Genomic DNA, 22,703 nt, shown 5'->3' on the forward strand with positions numbered 1-22,703 from the left:
TCTGTAGAAGTTGTTTCAGAAAGTGGTGAGATTTGAAGCAGAAACTATTTGGGATCTTCCCGTGTTTAAAAAGTGTCTTTCAGCGTGGTGGTAATTAAATTCTCCTTTAAAAAACATGCCAGTATCAACAAGAGATTTTCCAAGTGTTTGGTGTGTTTGGTTAGCAGGTATATCCCCAGCGTTTGGGATCACAGGCCTGACTGAGCAGTCGTGATGGCTGTGAACTGAACTATGAAGGAGACATTTGTCTTGGAGTGGGACCTTTTGTGTTAATCCTTCCAACCTTTATATCCTAGCATTTCGTGATGATATTTAGTCAACAAATAACTTGTATTGTGCACTTGTGATCCCTCTCCACCAGCAGTGGGTGACTGTGTGGAATAATAGATAAGAATTATTATTTTATTTTTTATTTTTCCTGCACTGTGGCCATTTTTCCTCAGAGGCTGGTGCTTAAGTGGCAGATGTAGTTTCTGGATTGGTATTTATAAGTGGGTGCTCAGGAGATGAACGTGATTACATTGAGTGTAGCTGTTTATTTGTGCATGCAGTTGTTTTCTGTGCACCCAAGATAAACATGTTATCAGAGTATTTCTGAGCACAGATATTCATGTCTTAAAATCACACATACCAGTGAAGCTTCACTGCTGCCTGCACAGCCCAAACACACTGGGCACAGAGTATGTAAGCACAGTCATCGGAGTTGTTCTGCTTTAGAAAAGGTATTTTTCTCCTCTGACTGCCTTTTGCACGTCTCTGTGGTGTGAGTTGCTACATCAGATTGCTGTTTCTGGTTTTTGCTGCTGCATCAGCCTTGGTATTTTAGCTGTTCGGGCTTGTACCCACTGCCTTGCTGATGTTCTGCCTCTATGTTAGTTCTGTGAGTTACAAGGAGAACAGGCATGCTTTCAGAAAGGGTATGGGACAGCATTGCACAAGGGTGTATTTTGTGCTGTAGCATCCATTTTTATTAGGTGGTTAAAGTTTTTGCAAGTTAAAATCAGTCATCCCTAAGTTGAGTCTATGATGTTGGGTTTTTTGGCTTAAAAATATGTTCTAAATGGTACATCTTTATTAGAATCAAGAAAGTTATGCTTAATTCTTTCACATGGCTATGAAAGATAAAACCTGTGTTTGATAAGTGAGGAGTTCACATTTGGTTTGGTAATGGCCTTTTTACCAGGTATTTTGACCCCTGCATTCTTTAGGAATTTGAGGATCCGATTTGGTTAACTTAGGAACACTGAGCTATTTAGATGTTTGTTTAAACGAGATATACGTACAAGATGCCTAATTAAGGTTCGTGTGCCCCATTTTTCAACATGGTGCTGATTAAACATAAAAATCTCTCTTTAAACCAGAAATTGTACAGAAGCATGTCACAGCAAATCTTGATAGTGTTGTTTTGTGTTCTGGCTGGAAATGGTATGAAGTTGTCTGTTACAGAACAGCTTTTAGATTTGTCTGGGATGTGTACATGGATTTCACTGTTGGGCTTTTAAAAATTATTTTCTTCTAAGTCAAGATTTCAAATTGCTGTACATAGAAGGAACAAAAGAGTTTTTTAACTTCTTGTCTCCAAATTTTTTTTTAAGTAATTCTTGTGTATTTTAGAGCTGCAGATATCGGGGTGGGGGGGAGGGAGGTGTCCACATTTATGTACGGTGCCTGTGGATTTTTTTACTGAAGCAAAGCTAATGGCTGTCAGTGAAAGTTCCTTCTGAGCTTACTGTGATATATAGCTTCTATATTTCTTTATAAGGAGTGTACTAAAAAGAAATAGTGGCAATCAGTCTCTGTTAGGATTTTAACTTCAAGTTTATCTTTTGAAGGAACCCAAGTTTAAGTGCCTGAGCAAATTTCGACTGGATAGCATCAAACAGATTTTTGTTGTACATGTTGTGAGCTTCTGCATTCCTGAGCTAATTGGATGTAAAGTGTCACGTAGAATTGTAGTATCTGTTGGGGAGCCTGGGCAGACAATAATAATTACTAGGTTGAAGTGTGTTTTCTGTGCAGTTGAAGCCCAACAGTATATCCTGGTTTTTATTTAGGATAGGTCTGGTTTAATGCTAGTTTACAATTATTACTCACAGGGCATTATCATTTCAGATCTGTGCATCTACTTTTAAGGTACGCCAATTGCTGTAATTAATTAAAGTGCTGCAGATGCTGCTGGTTAAGCCAATTTAAAGAACAGAGCGTGAATTTCCAGTTATGTGAGCTAGATAATGATAATGCCTTAACGTGGCAGTCACTCCTGTGAGCCAATTACTGCTCAGATAGCTGAAGCAGGGCTGTGGTTCACTCTCTGCCTTCGTCCATTCCAAGAATACACGTCTCCTTTTTATGCCTTTTGCTGCTGAGTAATCTCAGTTTTCCTCCCTGGTTGTGGGGTGGTCCGACTGACAGCTTTTACTCTTAATAAGCTTAGAGGTAATAATCCCAGTCCTCTAGGTCACATGTACAATATGCCTTTTAGTTTCATTTTTTCCTACTCTAGTTTTGCCAAAGCATCAGGCTCCCTGTAATATTATATGAGTGCTATTGCTGACTACCTGGGACTGAAGCACTACTTTCTAATAATTGATTAATGCAGATGTCTCGTAAGTGCTTTTATGTAGCAGTAATTACGAGATTACACCTGCTTATGTTTTGAGTTTTTTGGTTTTGGTTTTGTTTTCTTTTTTTTATTTTGCTTTTATTATGGAATATTTTTAAGTATGGATGGATCAAATATTAAGTTAATTAACATTGAGATTTTTTTCAAATATGTAAGTTAGGTTAACTTCACAGCCAAGAAGTAGAGAGGAAAATATTTTCATTCAAGATACTCTGTACTTACTATTTTATTCTTGTATTTGTTTTAGATGACAACATGATACATTAATAATTAAACCATTATCAACATCTTTGCCTCTTGCACAGGTGAACTTTTTTCTCGGGGAGCTTTAGAAATTCTGAAAGTACTTGTGCCTGTAACACTCCAGGAATATTCCCGATGTAATCGGAATATGGAGAATAACATCTTTTAAAAGAATGTGTAAAAACTGATTATTTGAAACTGATACTTACTTTATATCACTTATTTTTATGAGTTATAAATTGTGAAAGTCTAATAATAATAATACATTTAGATACTTAAAAAAAGTGGGAAGTGGTATAATGTGGGACATGCTGTTTGACTTGCCAGTGCCCAATTTCAAGTTTCAGGCTTAGACTAGGGAGGGTCTGTGCTGTGAAACGTGTCTTTATTTTCCAAGCCAGCCCTATGGTTGTGTCAGGTACGTTTGAGCAGGGCTGCTAATGTATTAATGCCCTCAGGAGTGGCAGCCCCTTAGGACCGTGGAGTGGCTGAACCTGAAGAAAATGAGTGCAGCTGAGTTCATATGCAAAGTGGGGAGAGAGAGTGGAATTTTCCCAGAATCAGAGCAGAAAGACCAGGTTTTCTTCCTGGATCTGTGAACGTAAAGCCTTAAAGGTCTGGGAGGCCTCAGACGGCCTGGGGTAGATGTGTGGAGAATGGGCCCTGGAGAGGAACAGGGGAACATTGTTTTGTAGTAGCTGAAGCTTGGGCCCAGACAGAGAAGGAGGAGGAAATTGGCTGCAAAGGAGAGTCCATAATTTCTGGGAGGGAGTGGAAGAGAACAGAGTGCACTACTTAGATGTCTCTGGCCTCATTCCAGAGAGTGGAAATAAAGACAAGAAAGTGCATGTGAGCATTTATTGCTTTGTCCTTTTGTATGTTCTTATGTGACCTGAAGCAAAGAAAAAAAAAAATCTTTTTGGAGATCCTTAAAAAAAAAATAAATCTTTTTTTCACTCCAACCATCCCCTGTCTGCAAGGTCAGGGAGCTAAATTCACACAGGCTGGAACAGGAAGAGTAAATCTCCATGAAAGAGTGCATGAAAATTCAACCACATGTGATGACTGAGCTGCTCTCAATGCACTGCTGTCGAAGCAGGTGGTTTCTTGCTCCGTTCTCTCTGCTCCCCACTTTGTGTGCAGCAGCCCCTTCCATGCTGGTGCTCACCTGGCCTTTGGAGAGCTCAGTTGTCTGACCCAGCTGAAACACTGTGGGGATTTCTTTTCTGGGTGAGTTTTCTTCTGGTTTAGTGAGAGAGGAACCAGGCTGTGAAAGAAGAGCCAGTAAAGTGCCAGGGCTGCTGCAAGGCAGGAGCATATGGCTGGAAAAGCGGGATGCAGGTAGGAGATGAGTTAGGAGACAGACTCTGTCCGATGGGCTGCAGTCAGGTAGGAGTTGTTACGCTGTGCCTCTGCTCTGGATGAGGGTGGTGAGGAGAGGGGGTTGTGTCTGGGACCCCTCATGCTTTTTGTGCCCTGCAGGAGCTGTGCTGCAGCACAGCTGCTCTAGATTTCCATCTCTCCTCTCCTGCCGTCCTCTCATCCAGCGCTGTGGAATTTCAGGGACACCCCAAGAAATAACCGTCTTGCAAGTGGAGAACTAGCCATCCTTTCTAAACCCAACTTGCATCAAGTTTCCCTTGCTTTGGCCTGTTTCTATCTTTACATTATGGTAGGACTCTCTCTCCATGAAAACCCTAAGTTCATGCTTTCGTCTTGGAGACATTTAGGGAAGATACTGAATGGACTTATTTTTGTGACATAGGGACACTAGGAAACGTTTTATAAAATCCCGGATTGTTGTTGGAAGTTTAGAAAAGAGCAAAAGTGTGGCCAGAGCTCCTCCTAACCTGAGTAAGAGCTGCACTTAACTCTGTATAGTTACACTAAAAATAAATCCCCTCTTGCAAAAGTTTGCATAATGCTCTGTGCACGTGCGTGTGTCTGTGTGCATGGGTTTGTTTTCATGTGCCGGAAACCCCGAGATAGAATCTCCTGGTTTATAAGGGCTAATAAATTGCTCCCAAATTTAACAAGGTGCTTAATCATACGGCTTTCTTGAACTTGATTTAATTACAAGTAGATTGTGTGCTTGAAGTTAGGCTTGCATTTAAATACCTTCCTTAACTGAAGTGCATCTTTTGGTGTCTCTGTATCACTGTATTTAATGGATGTGGGGGATCTGTGGGCCTTATAGCTGAGCATGTGTTATCCTGTGGTAGCTAGAGGCAATAACAGCAGATCAGGGCTAAGTTCTCAGTGACAACTGGTACAAGTTTTCATAAGACTTCTCAAATGCCTCTTCATTTTCATTGTATTTTTTCGTGTAATAGAAGACAAATTCTGTAGTAATGATTTGTTGCCTCTCCTGCTTAGTTTTGTGGTCTTGTTTTTTTGGTAAAAGTTTTGTAACGCAAGTAATGTTAAATGAAATCGAATTGCAGAGCAGAATTTGAAAATTCCTTTTTATTTTATTCAATGTGCAGTAATTATTGTTTTTTGTTAAGACTGGAGTGTATTGCTTTGGGATGTAAAGCTCTCACTGCCCAGTACTTGTTGAGAGGGAAAAAAAGAGCTGTATCAAGTTCTTTGCAATTAAAAATCTGGAAAAACTTGTTTAAGAAACTATTAGCCCAAGAACATGCATCTTTTGTCAGTATAATATGCAGCCCTCAATACAACTCTTTTTATCAACAGTGCAGTGTTTCATATTTAATCAACGTAAAATTGCTTCCCTCACATGAATGTAACACAGATCAAGTCTCAGCCAAAGCAAATAAAAGAATGAATGCTTTGTTAATCATCCATAACTAATTTGTGCATACACAGAAAAAATGAAATCTGTTTTTGACAAGACCTTTTTTCATGGAAGCAGCAAGGGAGAATTGAACATGTAATGTGCATTAGTAATAGAGAATAGCAATGGGAAGATCTGAGATGTTTGCCTGGAACTGTTTCTATTTCTTGATATTTAACAGCATTTAACAGAAACCTCAGATAAAAGAAGGGTGGATTTTTAAGTTGTTTGCTAAAATATAATATAATATAACCTGTGCTGAAGCAGACATAGATTGATTCTTGTATGCCTTGGCATATATTCATAAGTATTGCAGGGAACTGCCACATATCTCTCTGACAAACTCAGCTAATAGATAATACACAGTGAAGGAAATGTTAAATGCATTGCTTCTTTGCACAGGCAATATGATTGTGTTGCTCTAGTGACAGTGTGGTTATGGTTGATGGGGCAGCTTCATTACAAGCCCCTGTTTTCAGGCTATTGCAGCTTTAACAAAAAAAAAAAATCATCCATTTGACTGAAATGTTTTATGCTTGTCAGCCTTGAGGTGAATTTTACTTTAAGTACAAAGTTAGAAGAAATCCATTTAGCTATTTCCCTGATTTAAATAAATTTGGAGGGATGGATGGGCTTTTAAAAACTTGAGGTTTTATGTTTATTGCAGAGATGCATTTTGGAACGCTTCATGTTTATCCTTGCTGTTAAAATGTTTGTCATGTTGTTTATATATATATGTGTGTATAAAGATAAATAACTGCACCTGCACCATACACCATTCTCGCTGTTGTGTGTGCACAGGGTGTGACAGCTGAGATGTCTGACATGTGTGAGCATGCCCCTATTCTAGCTGCACACAGATCTGAATTTTCAGCTGCCTCCCTTTACCCTGGTTATGAACCCACCTTTGCCCCCTGCTCCTTCCCACACACGTCAGACTCAAACCACCCATCAGTGGTACGACGTTGGTGACATCCACACGTCCCATATTCTTCCTCCTTCCTTTGCTCTGTAGAGGAGTGTGCTGAGCACAGGGATCCTCACCTGCCAACCACACTGCTCTGAGGTAACAGCTGGGAGGAGACTTGCGTATCAAAGTTGTCTCAAAACGGAGGTTTTGCCCCTGATAGCGAGCTGCAGGTTTGGATAGAAGAAATAGCAGTGAAGTTGCACGAGCAAGAGAAACTGCCTGTTGGTGTGAAGACACTTTCTTGGAAAGCCGACTGTCCCAGAGTGAATGTTGTGATCAGTATCACAGCCACAAGGCGGAGAGTAGTGGTGGCCTTCCAGTGTGTCCCCTTGGTGGCAGTGGGAAATACAGGGACAGGGAACAGTGCCATCAGGTCCAGTAATTTCTCTGTGGTACGAGGGACTTTTCCAACTGCGTTGTATCTTCTTGTTGTTATGGATTTTGGTGGTTTTGGCACATGCCTAAAGTGCAGCTGTGAGCAAGAGAATAAAAAAGCATGGTCAGGAATTTAATAATGCTCCAGTATTCATGCTCCAATAATATTACTGAGATGTTCACTTTGAGTAACATCATGCTGTCTTTTTTGAAGTGGCCTTTTAGCCTAAACGTAAGATATTTCCAGTGTGATCAATAATTTGACCTGGTGACTCTGGTTCTGCCAAGGAGAATGTTTGGAGTGTGAGCATCACTGTTCCAGCACATGGCCATCGAGCATCATAGACCATTCAGACATTTGTTCTGTGTAAGGTTTTGAATCAGTTAATCTTTTCACTTTGTTTCTTCTTCAGTGAGTTTTACCTCAAACTTGCTTCCTTGTTGGAGATTACAAAGAAGCTGAATAATGTGTTTACATTTTCACGTTTGTTTAAATAATCGAGAGTTAATTCTGGGGTCTGTATCATGTGAGCCTTCCTGCATGGCATTTGTTTCGTCAGGACAAGGCTTGTAAGTAGGCATGGCCTGATCTACGGAACTATGGATCTTTCAACAGCTGTTCTCAGTATAATATTGAACTCAGATTAAATATTCACTGCTGAGCTTGAGGTATTATTTCAAATCCACCTTTTAAACAAAGAGTCTGGGTATTTGTCTTGAAGAGACACCAAGACAGAGTAAGGAAATTTGGAGCCTAGATTGGAAAGGGAAAAGAAGCTCAAAACAACAGAAGGGCTTTTCACATTTGAAACCAACAATAAATAGGTAACTAGTTTACCCTCTGTGAAAAAAAAAAAAAAAATTATTTTTCCTCTAAAGACTATCTTCTGTTAGGGGACACTAACTGGACATCTCTTGCGTAGCTATTTGATGGTGCAGTAGCATCATTCATGGATACCTCAGCAATACAGCAGGTGAGCAGTAGAGTGGATCATAAAAATGGGGGCTTCCTGTCAGGCAAAGTAGATCTGAAGTGCCAGACACCGGTAGGTGAGCTTAAATATAGAATTTATGACAAATATTGCCTAGTATTTTAAAACAAAAACCAGAGTGAATCCCTTTAGGAAATATATGAAAAAAATGTGGAGTTATGAGCTGCTGAGCAGTAAATAAAGTCATGGTTATCAAGTCAGATGCCCTGTCCTCCCCCTGGAAACAGGTGGTCCCATATATATTTCAGTTTCTTATTCCAGTTTCAGCTGAAAGTTTAGAAACTAACTTTATCATCTGCTATTTCTTCTTCTCCAACGTTAGGTAAATTATCTGTATTTCTACTTTGTTATGAAGCTAACTACAGAAATACTGTACAGTTATACAACAAAACCCTTCAAAAGCAGGGAGAAAAATGAGCCCAGCGCAGGGGGAATGCTGTGTGGAAGTAGCCCAGCTGAAGCAGAGCACGGGAGCTGCTCTCGGAGGCAGGCGGCACGCTGCGAGTGATCCAGCTCAGCACACACAGCTCACAGGAAATGAAGGACTGTTATTTTCTGCCAAACTGCCAGCCCTGCATGCAGTGCTTTTCCCAACAGCCAGCCTCACCTGCCATGTGTCAGCAGCAGCTCAAGCCCAGACTTCTTTAAATCTGCTCCTTTGAGAGGAAAGGTTTGAGGATTGAAACAGCCAGTTGGTAATAACAAGTTTCTCTGCCAACTTCAGCTGAGCTTCCATGAGCTTGTGGCCCACATCCATGGCAAAATAAAAATTCTGTACAGGAGTTACAGTAGGAGTTCGTCTCATATAGCCTTTGTTACCTAAAAATTGTTTAATCTCAAAAGCTTTTGCTTACTAATTTCTATGTAGTAACATACACAGACTTGCACACAGCTGTACCCCGTACCTTAACAGGCCTGGGGAGATGGTCACACAACTGACTGCTGAAGTTTTTGGGGCCAGGAAACGAACAGACAGTCCCTACCAGGCAGTGATCCCAACAGGGGAGAGTGAATGGCTGTGAAAGGGAAGCAGAACTTCAGGATGTTCATGAGCTCAGCACGTTGGGATCTGGACTTTGCAGGAAAAGATGGGCTTTTTTTTTTTTTTTTTTGCTGCTAAGGGAAGCAGGGTAGTCAAGCATTCCATGGTTCCTGAGTGGTATAGCACAAGCTGTAGCTCTGTAAACACAAGCAAAATTATGTACTTCATGAAGCTACAGTAATGTTTGCATAAAACATAAGGACCAACTGAGTTTAGGGGGTGATCAAAAGCATCTAATGGTAAATTTAAACCTGTCATTATAGAAGAAGAGGAACTTGCATAGCATCTCTAGAGAAAATGATCTGAAAGAGAAGAAAAGCTACAAATACTAAAGCAAATGTTTCTCAAATCAGTTATCAATCTCCTCTATCCTTCTGTGGGAGAATGTTCAGGAGTTGTTCCTACATTACTAAACAGTCTAAAGGAGAAAGCAATTAAGGTTTTATAAAGGGACACATAAAGCAGTTTCCACATCCTCTGCAAGGTTCAGTATTTGAGGGTTCAATAGTTATTTGCTATTTATTAAAATTATCCAGCTCACCTGTAAATTTTTCTCTGTTGTCATTCATAAGCAGCAAGCCTACTTTAGAAGGGGATACCTCTCAAGTACACATGGTCTGTTAATAAATTTTGCTCAACTACAGTTTTAATCATGCTCATAGTTTGCCATCTGTCCAGTAGTTGTCTAAGAAGCTTTTTGCTGGAGAAACAGGACCTCTAATTTTTCTTGGTGCTATTTTGCGTAGTGTAGATGAATTACCTCAGTGTATTTAGGTATAATTTCACTTCCTAAACTTCCTATCTGATGTTAATCCTTGGAGATTTCCAGAGTCTGTGAACGCAAAGGATTAGCCTGTGAAAATGGATGGTTTGTTGTTGCCCACAGTAGGTTGGTTGAGCACACCCACAGGTATGATTTTGATCAGAAAGAACCTTTCACTACCTACCTCAGTCTCTTGGGGTGCTAGTGAAATCTCATGGGGCTATCAGAAGACAGTAGCTGTAGTGGCATATTGTGTTTTCTCTTTGCTTACTGAAATTATCTTCTCTACCTGTGCTAAGTAGGAAACAATGTGTGGTGCTTCCAATATAATGATTCATCAGTATAGATGTGCTATTAAAACCCATCACATTGGTGTTTTTGAAGTAGCCTTTTAGCCTAAACCTGAGGTACAAGGGCTTCGGTTCTGACAAAGATGGAGGGTGTATTTATATTTATATATATTTCTATAATTAAATGTAGCTGTTTCAACTTTTTTAAAAGTGTTTTGTTTCTTTCCTAGCCCTCATGTCTAGGGCTCCGACCTTTCTGGTTTGTGCAGAATTTTTTAAACATTAAATTCTCCATTCAAATGCATCATAGTTTTTAATAATGTTCTGGATACCTTGAATCATTATTTGCCTTTAAACAAGTTTTCAGCTGAGATCGTGCTGCCTTCATTCGGTCCTCCAAATCTCCCATCTGCCTGTCTAAATTATTTTAACTGACATAGTTTCTAATTTACTCTCTCCAGTTGAGAGAGCTCCCTGTAGCTTGTCTATTTTAGCATTTAATTGCTGTATACTCTCCCAAATTAAATTCTGTAGTGATCCATTTTGCTCTGCCAGTGAAGCAGTGATCTTTTCATCTAAGCAAGATGGCACGTGCAGCTCAGCCCCGGGCTGGATCCCGCGCCGGGAGAGGGAGAACCTTCCGGGCCCCCCTCCAGCAGCGTGTGGGGGCTGTAGGGGTGGTGGGGCTTGTGTCAGAGGACAGCTTTCCTCCAAAATGATCTCCACTTAATTCTGAAGCAAAAGGAGAGTGAAAACCATTGTTCCTCTCAATGGGTTTTTTACAGCTAGAAAAACTGCTTTGTCGATTATTTTCTGCCCATGTTCGCAGCAGAGGGCCCCTCCTTAAAATCTACATGTCTTTGTGGGCTTTTTTATCATTTGCTTTTACAAAAGGTGAAAAGGCAGCCCCTAAAAATATTACACTGCACAATTTCCTTTTCTGCAAGAAAGACAGTCAAAACCAATTGTTCCTTTTGATAAAATAACAATATCCAGTCACAAAACTCCTTGTCTTCCCAAGTTACATCTGTTTTGGATAACGTTTGTACAGTGCTTATGAATTGCTTAATATATTTTTGTAAAGAGGGACCGTTTAGCATCTAAATAATTAAGAACTGCAGTACTTCTTGATCTAGTTTCTGCTGGATGGAAATGTTTTTCCTGTTTTTACTTCATATATGTGTATGGAAGGGAGGGCACTGGAGCCCTGGGGGTTCCAGGCTGCAGCTCAGCAGGGTTGCAGGTCTGTAGAGGCAATCTGAGTTGAGGTGTGCAGAGGTAAAATGCGTTTTGTGCTGATTTCTGTGGAGGGAACTCTTCCCCAGCCCAAATAACCCAGAGAATATACCCTGTGAACAAAACCAAGCCATTATTTTGATTCTCTGTAAGTCTAGAAGCTGGAAGGCAGTTTAACAGAAAATACAAAGCTGTTTCTTACTTATTTGCACCTCTTATGTTAACCTCGCAGAAGACTTGTCAGTCAGTTAGTAAGTACAGGACACAAGATCACTAAAAATGCATTTTTAAGGAAAGAAGGCTGCATGAAATTTGCATGACAGCGTTATTCATCTCTCCTTTAAATTAAGAGTCTGGATTCAGACCTTCCATTTGAAGGTGTTAATCTTTTGACTTACTCCATTCGAAACAGAGTTGGGCACTGTTTAATAGTGTGATGTGTTTGTCATCTGTGATCATCATCTTCTGAGTAAAAGCAGGCTGTTTGTTTTATAGCTGTGGTGCAGGCTCTCTGGTCTTCGTTCCTTAGTCAGAGTATTTTAGTCCTGTTTGCTGTGAAAGGACTGCTTTAGTAGGGAGAGATGGGGATGATTCCTAGAACAGGCTTGTGGTACATGGCATTACTTCTCACTGTTCTTCTTTTAGAAGGAGATCAGGCTATGTGGTTCCTGTATGCTGTGCAGATATGTATGGAACCGTGGCACTTTCTGTATGGTCATTTTTGGGATGTCTGACACTGCTCAGAGTCAGGAGTGTTGTGCCAGAGAATAATGTGTGGTTACATGATTGAAAAATTTGTGTGATAAGTGGGTCTGGTGCTGTAGCTGTGATAGTAAATGCAGCTTCATTGGCTTCATTTGAACTGACTGCAGTTTGGCCAATGTTAATTTTCCCTTGTGTAGACCCAAAATTCATAACGTGATGCTCATTTGAGGGTTTGTGGAAGTAATTTAAAATGCTGGAGAGGGATAGTATAGTGTTGGGGACTGCTCTGTGAAAAAACATCCATAGCTGTTTGGAACCCTGTGTGCAGTCTGTGTCTGTGTATGTCTGTAGGTATCTAGGCTTTAGCAGAGCTGAGTGCCAGGTGCTCCTGTGCAGTGGGAGCTCATCTGAGCCTGGCCCTGAACTACTCTCAGCTTCTGTGGCTTCTGATTGACTTAATTTTGTCTCCCTAATGACACAGTGAATTGCACTTCTGTTGGTATCTGAGATGACACTGTTTTTAACGAACACAAACAGCGTGCTTAGAGATTGGAAACTACCTGTATTCATTATTACAAATATTCTTCTGTACAAAAAGAGGAATGCAACTATTATTGACTTACTTAGTATTGCTTGCTCTATGTATTTCTTTATCTGAATTCAGAAATCAAAGTACTCCAGGGTATTGGGAGGTCTTTCTATTTTCTATATTAATTTTTTTTGCCAGCTTTGAACTCTTCTTCTTATTATTCCAGATATTAATAATTTTCTAGGTTTCCTAAAGTACCAGGATGCACAAGTATCAGCCACCCAGTGGGCATAGTGCAGACCCAGCCACACGCCTCATCCCGCTGTTTTGCCAGGCAGGAGCAGCTGATACAGCTTGGTGTAGTTCCCAGACAGGGTTATTTCACCCAAAATATGGTGTATGTTTGAGGCATCTCAAGGACTATGGGGAGTAGGAGGAGGAGACTGTGAAGGGAGTGAAGCTACCTGTGAGAGAAAGGCATAGGATGCAAAAGCAGAAATTCCCCAACATAGGAGGGTATTATGTAGAAGTATTGCTGTGTGTTTATGTGTGGGTTTAATTCCTCTTAAGTAAATGGCAATGATCGCTTTTGTGAGCAGTGTACTTGGTAAATAATACACAGGTGTCTCAGAGCCTTTTGTTGTCCCAGCACAGCCATTATTCTCTAATGCAAGGAGATAGGCTGCCACAGCTTCTGCTAAGTAGTTGTTTTTTATATCATTTATTGATGATTTCTAAAAGAATGGCACCTTTTGTTTTTCTTCTGGTATGCTGCTTCTCTTGCCAGAACTATACAGTAATAAACAAGAAACAACAAAAAAAAGATTGGTAACCAGGTATTCCATGTATTCTCATATGAACCCAATACTGCCCATTCTCAGTCTCAGGAGGATGTTTGAGCTGGAAGATAACATTGAGGTGTTTGTATTTTACTGGCATTGCATATTATCTTCTGTCTTTCTGTGACTTTCAGATACCATAGTTGATTTTATTTGCATTGCCTTTCTTAAAAAAGTAAAAGAGTTTCCAGATTGCTGTTTTCTTAGAGAATGAGCCCCACCTTTATAGCTGTGTTTCATTTTGTCACCTCTCTTTATTATCACATTGGATTTTTTCCCTCTTGTGACTTCAAAATTGACTTTTTCATGCACCTTTCACAAAATGGGATGTGGCAACTCTGGCAGTCACATGGATGTAAAATACCTGGAGGCATAACCGAGCCTTACACACTTTAAACTCTGATTATATAGTCAAAAGCAGAAAAGTTGAGCAATTAAAATATTTGCCTTCTGATTCCTGTTTTACCATCCACAAAACTCCACATGTTCATACGAGACACAAGTAACACCAGATCAGACTTTTACTATTAAATGGTTGTTATTTATTCAGTATCTTACCACAGTGTGCTTCTCTTTGGAGTAACTCATTCCAGCCTACGGCTGAGCTATTATATTGTCTCTGCTAATTTAAAAATTATTTATTCTTCTGGAAGAACATTTCTCTGTGGTTTTGGGGTAAATCATTGTGTTATACGAAGCATGTAGGTTTTTGGGGGGAAAATGTTACAATCTTTGTAAGAAATGGCTCTTAGCATGTTCTGACATTTAAAGACAATTTTTTAGAAGTTGGTTGTGTGACAGAGTAGAAAGCAAAATCCATTGTGAAATCAGTCATGGACCTAAGCACCTTGAGAATATTCTTTTCAGGGCCAAAAAGAAGTTTTCCCTCCTCTACTTATGTAGCTAAAACCATGTAGGGCCAAACCTGTAAAGCTTAAAAGGAGAAAACATTGCAACACTTCCAATACACTTCACTTTCTGGGAGAGCAGGACTACGTACTTCAACTTGCACGTGAAGCAAAATAAAACTTGAAAGGTCAGGGACTGCCTATTTCTGTTTGGATTTTGGGGTTTTGGTTGGGTTTTTTTGTATGATAAACTTACAAATTTGGATTTTTATAGGCAGTTGGAACCTGAAAAGCCAACTGCTGTCAGTGGCCCACAAAAATATGAAATATATTCATTTCTTAGGAAGATTGAACTTGATTGCGAAGTGTGTCTTATTCTTTACAGCATGACAGGATATGTAGTGGTAGGAAAATCTTCTTGCACATGCTGACTTCTTCCCTTTGCACTGGCACACAGCTACCTGCACTCTTGTGTCCCTTTTCCTCTACACCAGCTAACTCCAGAAGGTTTCATAATGAATTGCTGAAGATCAGCTTCACTGGGAGAACTTTACCTGTTCCTGATTCACATCTCTTATGCGTTCTCTGATCCAGATAATCCAAAGCTGCAAAGGATAAGATGATCATGAATACAATAAGTAGATACTAAGTGAAAATGTGATTTGACATTATTCCAAAATTATTCTGCCTTGATGTCTGTGTCCAGCTTTTGGATGCTTGCAAGCTTAGTGCCATGTTCTTTTTCTTTTTAAGGAAAACCTATTTATATAATTTGGGAATAAGGAACAAATGAAAAGTCTTTCCATGCAATTGAGTTAATGTTATTAACTATAATTTCAAAAAGAAGAAATGTGATACTGTAATACAGACTTTAAACCCAGCTACGGTATAAATGGTTTTTGTTGGCAAGCATAAGCTCATCCCAATGGATTCAAAGGAGACTCGAGTCCAAAGTGTGACAAATGTTTCCTAATCATTATAGCCCAGCAGTGGAACGTTTCCCTTTGGCCTGGCTGCAGGTGCAGGTACATTCAAGTTAGAATCATGTAACTGTAGAACAGCTCAGGTTGGAAGGGACCCAGAGAGATCACCTGGTCTAACCTTTTATGGAACAGGGAGACTACATGAGATTATCTAGCACCCTGTCTAGTTACATCTTGAAAACCTCCTGCAACGGGGACTCTGCCATGTCCCTGAGATTATTGTTTCAGTGATTGATTGTTCTTGCTGTAAAAAATGTTGGTCTTACATAAAGATGAAACCTCCTGGTGCAACCTGTACCCATTGCCCCCTTGGGCTCCAAGTTACTTCTTAATTTCGGGTTGTTCCTGTTCTGTTTGGCAGAAGAGCATGTGCACCAGCGTGGATAAGTAGTTTTTACCATGTGAGTTGCATAAGTACTTGCACACCACATCATAAATGCCAACTTTCTTTAAGGATACATTTGAAAAAAATAAAACTAGAGGAGGTTTAGGCAAACTTTCTATTCACCTTGACCACCATTTTTTACGCAACAGTATGAATATTGAAAATTTAGCTTTATGAAACAAGTTGCTGTTAAGATACAAACTGTTTATATGCCTTGACCTGGAGAACATGTCAGAAAGAAAGGCCATGTCCCTCACACTGCTCTCTGAAGGGGCACAGCAATAAACCTTGCACTGGGTATAACGAGCTGTAGTGTTGGTTATTCTGAAGGTATGATACAATAACAGATTATTGTTACCTAGGCCCGTGTAAGAACTGAAACTCCCTGATCGTCCTTTCCATTTTACACATTGTCAGAACCTTGGACCTTAATCTTGCTCTTTGATTGGCAGCTGCAGCCGGGGAAAGAGCACTTGTATTGTTTGTGAGAGTCGCATCTGTTCAACTTGATTCAGCGGAGAGTATTTGCATATTCTTAAGTATTTCTTCTGAGAGGGCCTAAATCCTTCTCAAGTGTTTGATGCATTTTTGAAATTCATTCATAAGGTATCTACATGCACTAATAGTTCTGTATAATATTGCTGTGCATAATCTGTCAGATAAGGCTAGTTTTTTAAACAAGGTATTCTTTGGGGATGACATATTACATTCTGACTTATTCTACTGGGCGGAAATGTCAAGTACTTTGAAAAAGGATGCTTGAATGTTTTGATTGAATTAGTATTCTTTATTCAACACAAATTGTCAACTGCAGTAAAATGTAGTCTTATTGTGAGAATGTATTTCAAAAGAGTTAACAATAGGGTTTTTTTGTTTTACTTTTTGTTACTGTGGCTTTTATTACATATAATTGTTCTTTTACTGGTGTTATTAGATGGAACAAGAGAGTAGATTCTTAGATGCATTTTAGATTAATTTGTCTGAATTGTTAAACCGTGGACAACACTTTTATCCTGAAATACAACTCAGGCTTTTCAAATAAAACTTTGGTTTTTATTTTTCTCTTTTCTTGCTCTTTATTTTTTCCTTCCAAAATTTTTATTAGTATTTTTTGAAAGATCTGTCAAATTTAATTTCAGAAACGCGTCACTCTTTATAGTGCATATACAACACTAATGATAAGTACCACTGCTTTGACAACTATTCAGGTGTTCTATTTAAGCATTGAACACAATCTGGATGAGCTCATACCATTGCAAAGAGAAATACGTGCATGGTTGAAACCCATGACTTCCATAGGCTGGAAGTCATAATCCAGAACTATCCAAATGTGGACAAAACTACTCCAGTTTGCTGTGAGAAGAAAAGGAAATGTATTTCCACTAGTTTAAAAGGATGTGTGCTGTGGATGCTCCTTCAGGCTCAAGTCATTAAAGACATAGGATCACATATGGAATATCACTACCCACAATGAACCTTTGTTTTTTCCCAGTTGCACTAAGAAAGATGCACCACCATTAGGGGCTGACCTATTTTAAGAAATGGCTTTCTGTCTCTAGACAGGACCATAGCAATGTCCACTGCCTGTGCCCTTGAAAAAAAGAATGACAGGTTTAAGAAGTGTATTTTTTGGTTTTGTGCACATGCAGGTTTTAGTGTAACAGACCTTTCACATTAGTTTTGTTTTTCTTTTGCTTTCAGGAATCTCCTTCTGGACGTAGGAAAGCACTTGCCACCAGCAGCATCAACATGAAGCAGTATGCCAGCCCCATGCCTACACAGACAGATGTCAGGTTAAAATTCAAGCCTTTGTCTAAGAAAGTGGTATCTGCCACACTCCAGTTCTCGTTATCTTGTATTTTCCTGAGGGAAGGAAAAGCCACGTAAGTTGTTGTTTGTTGGTTGGTTTTTTTTGTAAGCCAGGTAACCTGCTTTGTGTTACTTTGCAAAGAATTCTTTGGATAAAGAGCTCTTTCTGTATAGAATGGCAGAATTTGGGAGAATCCTTCAGCATACCTATCATTCCTGCCATACTTAGTTCCTTGACTGAGTAAAAGTCATTTCTTACTCTGATTTCAGTCTTGTGTTCTTCAGAGACAAATCACTTGTGCACTGATTACCACTCCCTTGACTTGTTCACTTGGTTCTGTCCCTTATTTCAATGGCCTTTGAAGGGCAGAGGTTACAGGTTGTTTCTGCAGATCCTGTAACCTCTCCTGCAATTTCTGTCAGATTCCAGATGTCAGATGTTGACAACTTCATGTGGGTGGAGAAGGGACTGTTTGTCACTCATCCTTTCTCCTTTCTGCCTCTGGAATATGGCAATGTGAGAATGGCAGAACAAAAAGAGGTAGATGGGGAAACTACTGCTCTAACAGTTCTTCTACCTCTTTTCAAATTTCTTTTTCCCTCCAAAAGAGTAACAGTTTACTTCTAGCTTGCAGTATTCTGAATGCATTTTGTAGACATTGCCCATACTGCAGTACCAGAACCTCAAAAATGTTGCATGAGCAGCTTTCCATGCTGCCTTGTTAAAACACACTTTTGGACACTAAAAGGCTTTTTGACTGCATGCTTTGAAAGCCACAGATGCATTAATTACTATTAATTACTATTACTGTTTCCTTTCACTGATTAACCTGTTGTGAAGCACATCTTGACATACTGTATCAGAATGATACTTGGAAGTATTTAGCTGTGATTTAACGTGGTTTAAATGCAGCTGGAAATGAGAATGGAACAAATCAGTATCTGATAGCCTAACTTTTTTTGAACAATCAGCATCCATGAACTATACAGAGAATAGCGATTCTAGACTCTAAGTGGGTTTTGAGACCATAATTTGTAAAAGCTGATCCGTTTAAGCTCACATGTAGCTTCTGTAGGAAGCAGGCATTAAACTGACTCATAATGCAAGGCAGTATTATTTTTACCCTTTAGAAATGGGTTAATAGAAAACTTTCCCTCAGAAATTAATATACATGAGTGTGTTCATTTTGTTATTTCACTATATTCAAGATCAGATCTGAGATCATAGACCTCCCTGAAGAAAACATCAAAATATTTAAAGAATTTTTAATAATGTGGTAGTATCAGATGTGGTATTAACAGGCTGCATTTTAATGCCTGGTATGAAATTTGTTATTTAGGGATGAAGACATGCAAAGCCTGGCTAGTTTGATGAGTATGAAACAAGCTGATATTGGTAATCTAGATGATTTTGAGGAAGACAATGAAGAAGATGAAGAAAACAGAGTGAATCAAGAGGAAAAGGCTGCAAAAATTACAGGTTGGTTTTGCCACGGGGATGGTAAATTATAATTTCCTTTGCTAATTGTTTGCCATGGTTTTATCCTTATTTGTATTTAACTTAAAAAAAAAATCTCCCAAACAAAACAAAATTTAGGGTAGCTTGACTGAAGAGGAACCCATCCATAACTCAACAAAGTTTAATATTTGTGAATTCAAGAGCATTGATTTCTGTATGTGTGTACTGGTTTGGGGAGAGAATGCACTAAGTAGGTAGTATTTTAGGGAAGCAAAGAACCAGTGTGAACAGAGGAATAGAAAAAGCGGAGCAAAAAGGGGTCAGTGAGTGAGAAGACAAGAGGGCTAGGCTGAAGTGAAATATTGAAGACAGTTTGTGAGAAAAACTGCAAAATGAGTTGTGCCATGGACAGATGCCGAGGTTCTGCTCAATAACATGGCAATTCCAGGCAGCAGACTTCTGCCTTTTGGGTGGGGGCGTCTCCTGGAAACGAAATCGGGAGTCTGTTAAAGGACTTGAGTGGAATTTGATAATAAGGTTGTTTGAAGTGAGATAGTGTAACCACATTTGAATTGCTGATGAAAATGCTTAGTGTGTCCAGGATAGCTGAACTAATCGATGCAAGTCAGATCAGGATGAGATGGTGTTAAATTGTTGGTAGAGATCAGTATGTAGTACTGCTCCAGGTGAGTTCTGTAGGAGCTCTAAGTGTAAAGAATCAGGAAAAGAAAATTAACTTCTGGTGCCAGACTTCATAACTTCCAGTGCTTTTTAAAAATGTCTGAAATAAAGGCATCCTTCTCTAAGGTGAGGAAGAGTATCCCGAGCAGAGAAGTGAATTGTCAAATCTGTTCTTGAAAATTCAGGGGAACATTGGTTTGGTGTTACAAAACATTGCTTTCATCACTTCTTTTTGAGCTTTCGTTGCAATCAAAAGGTTCAGCCTGAAGCAGTTATTACTTAGTTACATTTAGTGTTGTGAAAGGATGCAAATACATTTTCTCTGTGCTTTGCATATTCAATTAAACACTTGTACCCTGACCAAATCTTTACTTATGCTATGTGTGTCTGGCACAGAACAGATTGGAAAGTCCAGAATGAAATATTTGAGAGACCGAGATAATGGACTCTTGGTCAGGGAGCAGTGATACACCAGTCTGGTCACACCGAAATCATTCTGCAGAGCTGACTCCTTTCCCAGTGTAACCAGAATATTTCAGATCAGAACACCAAGCAAAACCTGACATCTTCATCAGGCCATCAGGGATAATCAGAGAAGGGCAAGTAAGGGAGAGGCAACGTAAAGTCTATAGAAACTGCGGTGCACAAGAGTTTTGTTGGGAACTGCCTGGGTGTACTGCACTGAGGACTGCTACAGAAAACCCATACGCAGAAGGACAGCACCTGAAAAGCATCAGATCTGGTTTCTCAATTTTATTGATTTTGCCAACAAATGGCTCCTGAACAAGCAAAAAGTTTAGAGTAGTCCACTGTCCTTTGGCTATGGAGTGGACATCCCTGGAGACAGATGGGGAAGGATGAGCTGTCTGATGTGCTCGCTCAAGTTGTTTTAATGTCGTTTCTGCTTTTCCATCTGTTGTTGCAAAGGCCAAAAGTTATCTGTTCTAAGCAAACAGTGCAACACTTACTTGAAAGGCGGAAGTAATACATACTTCTGAAATACACTATTTCTGCACATTGCTCAGCCTATTCTGATACTGTTTTCCAATGATACAAGATGGGAGGGTTGGGTTGGTTTTTTTGTAGATGAATCATTAAGGAAACCCGAGAAGGGAAATGTCAGCCTTGGATTTTTCTTCTTATGTTGGCTACAGTAGCTGAGTTTCATTTTCCCACCTTAGACAAGGAGAAGGATGTTGAAGGGGAATGAGTGCATGTAGTTTCCCAAGCAAACGGGAGAACATAAAACATAGGACAGTCAGTAAACATTAGTAAATAAAATGTAGAGTATCTATTTCGACATGTGTTCGAGATTGATTTCATAGGCGTTTGGAATGACGTCTGTAATAAATGTAGTAATGCACAAAGAGAAGCACTGAGGAACCAAGGGAGAATAAGGTAGGAATCATTGTAGAAAAACAGGGGGAAATTTAGAAGAAAATGTAGAAATTTGTAAGAAAAAAATAGAAGGAAATGTAACAAAGCTAATGTAACAAAGTACTCCTTCTAAAATTTCTTTCAAAAAATAGTGTTCACGCAATGCCATAAAGTTAATTGAGGAAGTTACATAACCCTTTTGAAAGCTTGCTGCTACCAACATTTTCTCCTCTGCTGCTGTGTTGGGTGTTGGCAACGAGGAGCTGGAATGCTTCACTGACTCAGAGCTCCCTGCGGCAAATCCCTCACCTCGGTGCGCCTGTTTTCCCAACTGTAAAATGGGGATACTGGCTATAACACTCCACAGGAACCATGGGAGCATTGCATGGTTAGTGTTTGCAGTTGAGCTTTGAAAAAGTAAAGTGCAAGTAGCAAAGCAGAAGGGATTGTTCTCCTACCTTTGGCTCAAGGCTTTTTCACAGAAGCAATGGATGACCTGATGACTTAAAAGTTGTCGTTCTCAGGGCTCACAGCTGCAAGAGGTGCTGCAAATCTTTTATCACAGACGCTGTTCCTTTTTGCAGTGCGCAGAAGTTTTGTTGGTTTTGTTTGTGGGTTGTTTTGTTTTTTTTACTGGGCCCAAAGTTACAGTTTTACAGATGAACATTTATATCCACTGCTAGGATACAAAGGGAATCTACTGTATGGGGCTCTAGATGGTGCAGGCGAGTTAGGAAATGCTGCTTCTCTCCCTTGATGTGTTGCTCAACTTTGAGTAGGTATCTGTGCTCCTATTTCTTCAGCTGTGAAGTGGTGCAATTCTGACTGACCTTAAAAGCACTGTGGACTTTGGTGTGGTCAACATGGGAGCTGTTGCCACTTCAACTGACCTTAAGATCAGACTGAAAGATATTTTTTATGTTAATTTAAAGAAATCCTCCTCCATCTCAGGCTTTTCTCCTCCTCCTTCCCAGGTGTTCTTGTGTAAAAGTGGTATATCCACCTGACTGTTCTGTTTTGTGTGAAGTTGAAAATTGTGCTTGTCACCATGAATTTAGTTTCAAATATTTTGTTTCTACACTGTTAATATAGATGGATTTAAACCTCCCAGAATTATCCTGTCCCTAGTCTTCAGCTGAAGACAAGGGCACCCCAACACATCTGAAGAAATGTGCCTCATAACTCACAAACAGGGTAGTAATAAATATGTTGCTTCTCTTAATGTTTTAATTGCTACTTAGAGCCTCATGTTGAAGTTAATAGTTGCCTCCTGCTCCATCTGCCCAGGGGCACAGTGACTGTCCTGAGGCACCACATGGAATCAGCAACATGCCCATGTGCTACCTATTAAAGGAGTCTGAATCCCAGCATGTTTCAAGAGCAGGCTTCTGGACAGCAATATGTGTAACCCTTTCTTGCAATTTGCAAAGCCATCCCTCTCAAGTAAACTTCTGATACATTTACTCTTTTTTGTCAGAATCACCAAGCTGCTTTAAAAAAAAAAAAAAAAAAAAAAGACAGAAGAATGAAAAAAAAAACCCCAAAACCCAAAGCAGTGATTTATGTGACATACTTGTAGAACAAGCTAATGTATGTTTGTAGATAATGAGATTTATAAAAGATAATATAGGATATAAATCTCCAACCTACCATTTCCATACTCCAAAATATTACATAAACCATTTAATATTGTAATGAGAAACATTGTAGTGCATAGGGGTGTTTAGGTTGGCAGATAGGACCAGGTGATTCAGACC

At 39.6% G+C, this 22,703-nt stretch overlaps 1 protein-coding gene across 12 annotated transcripts in view; it reads left to right on the plus strand.

The window, feature by feature from the left end:
* EHBP1 (EH domain binding protein 1) overlaps positions 1 to 22,703 on the plus strand; it is a 210,109-nt gene that overhangs the window by 61,818 nt on the left and 125,588 nt on the right. For all 12 annotated transcript variants that reach the window (XM_050316897.1, XM_050316898.1, XM_050316899.1 and 9 more), the window contains exons 6-7: positions 17,322 to 17,503; positions 18,770 to 18,909. In XM_050316897.1, the coding sequence (XP_050172854.1) occupies positions 17,322 to 17,503; positions 18,770 to 18,909 (322 nt within the window). The remainder of the gene's footprint in view (positions 1 to 17,321; positions 17,504 to 18,769; positions 18,910 to 22,703) is intronic.

The sequence above is a fragment of the Myiozetetes cayanensis genome, unplaced genomic scaffold (genome assembly GCF_022539395.1).
Source record: "Myiozetetes cayanensis isolate MyiCay16 unplaced genomic scaffold, myiCay2020 scf2-11, whole genome shotgun sequence".
NCBI classification, from domain to species: domain Eukaryota; kingdom Metazoa; phylum Chordata; class Aves; order Passeriformes; family Tyrannidae; genus Myiozetetes; species Myiozetetes cayanensis.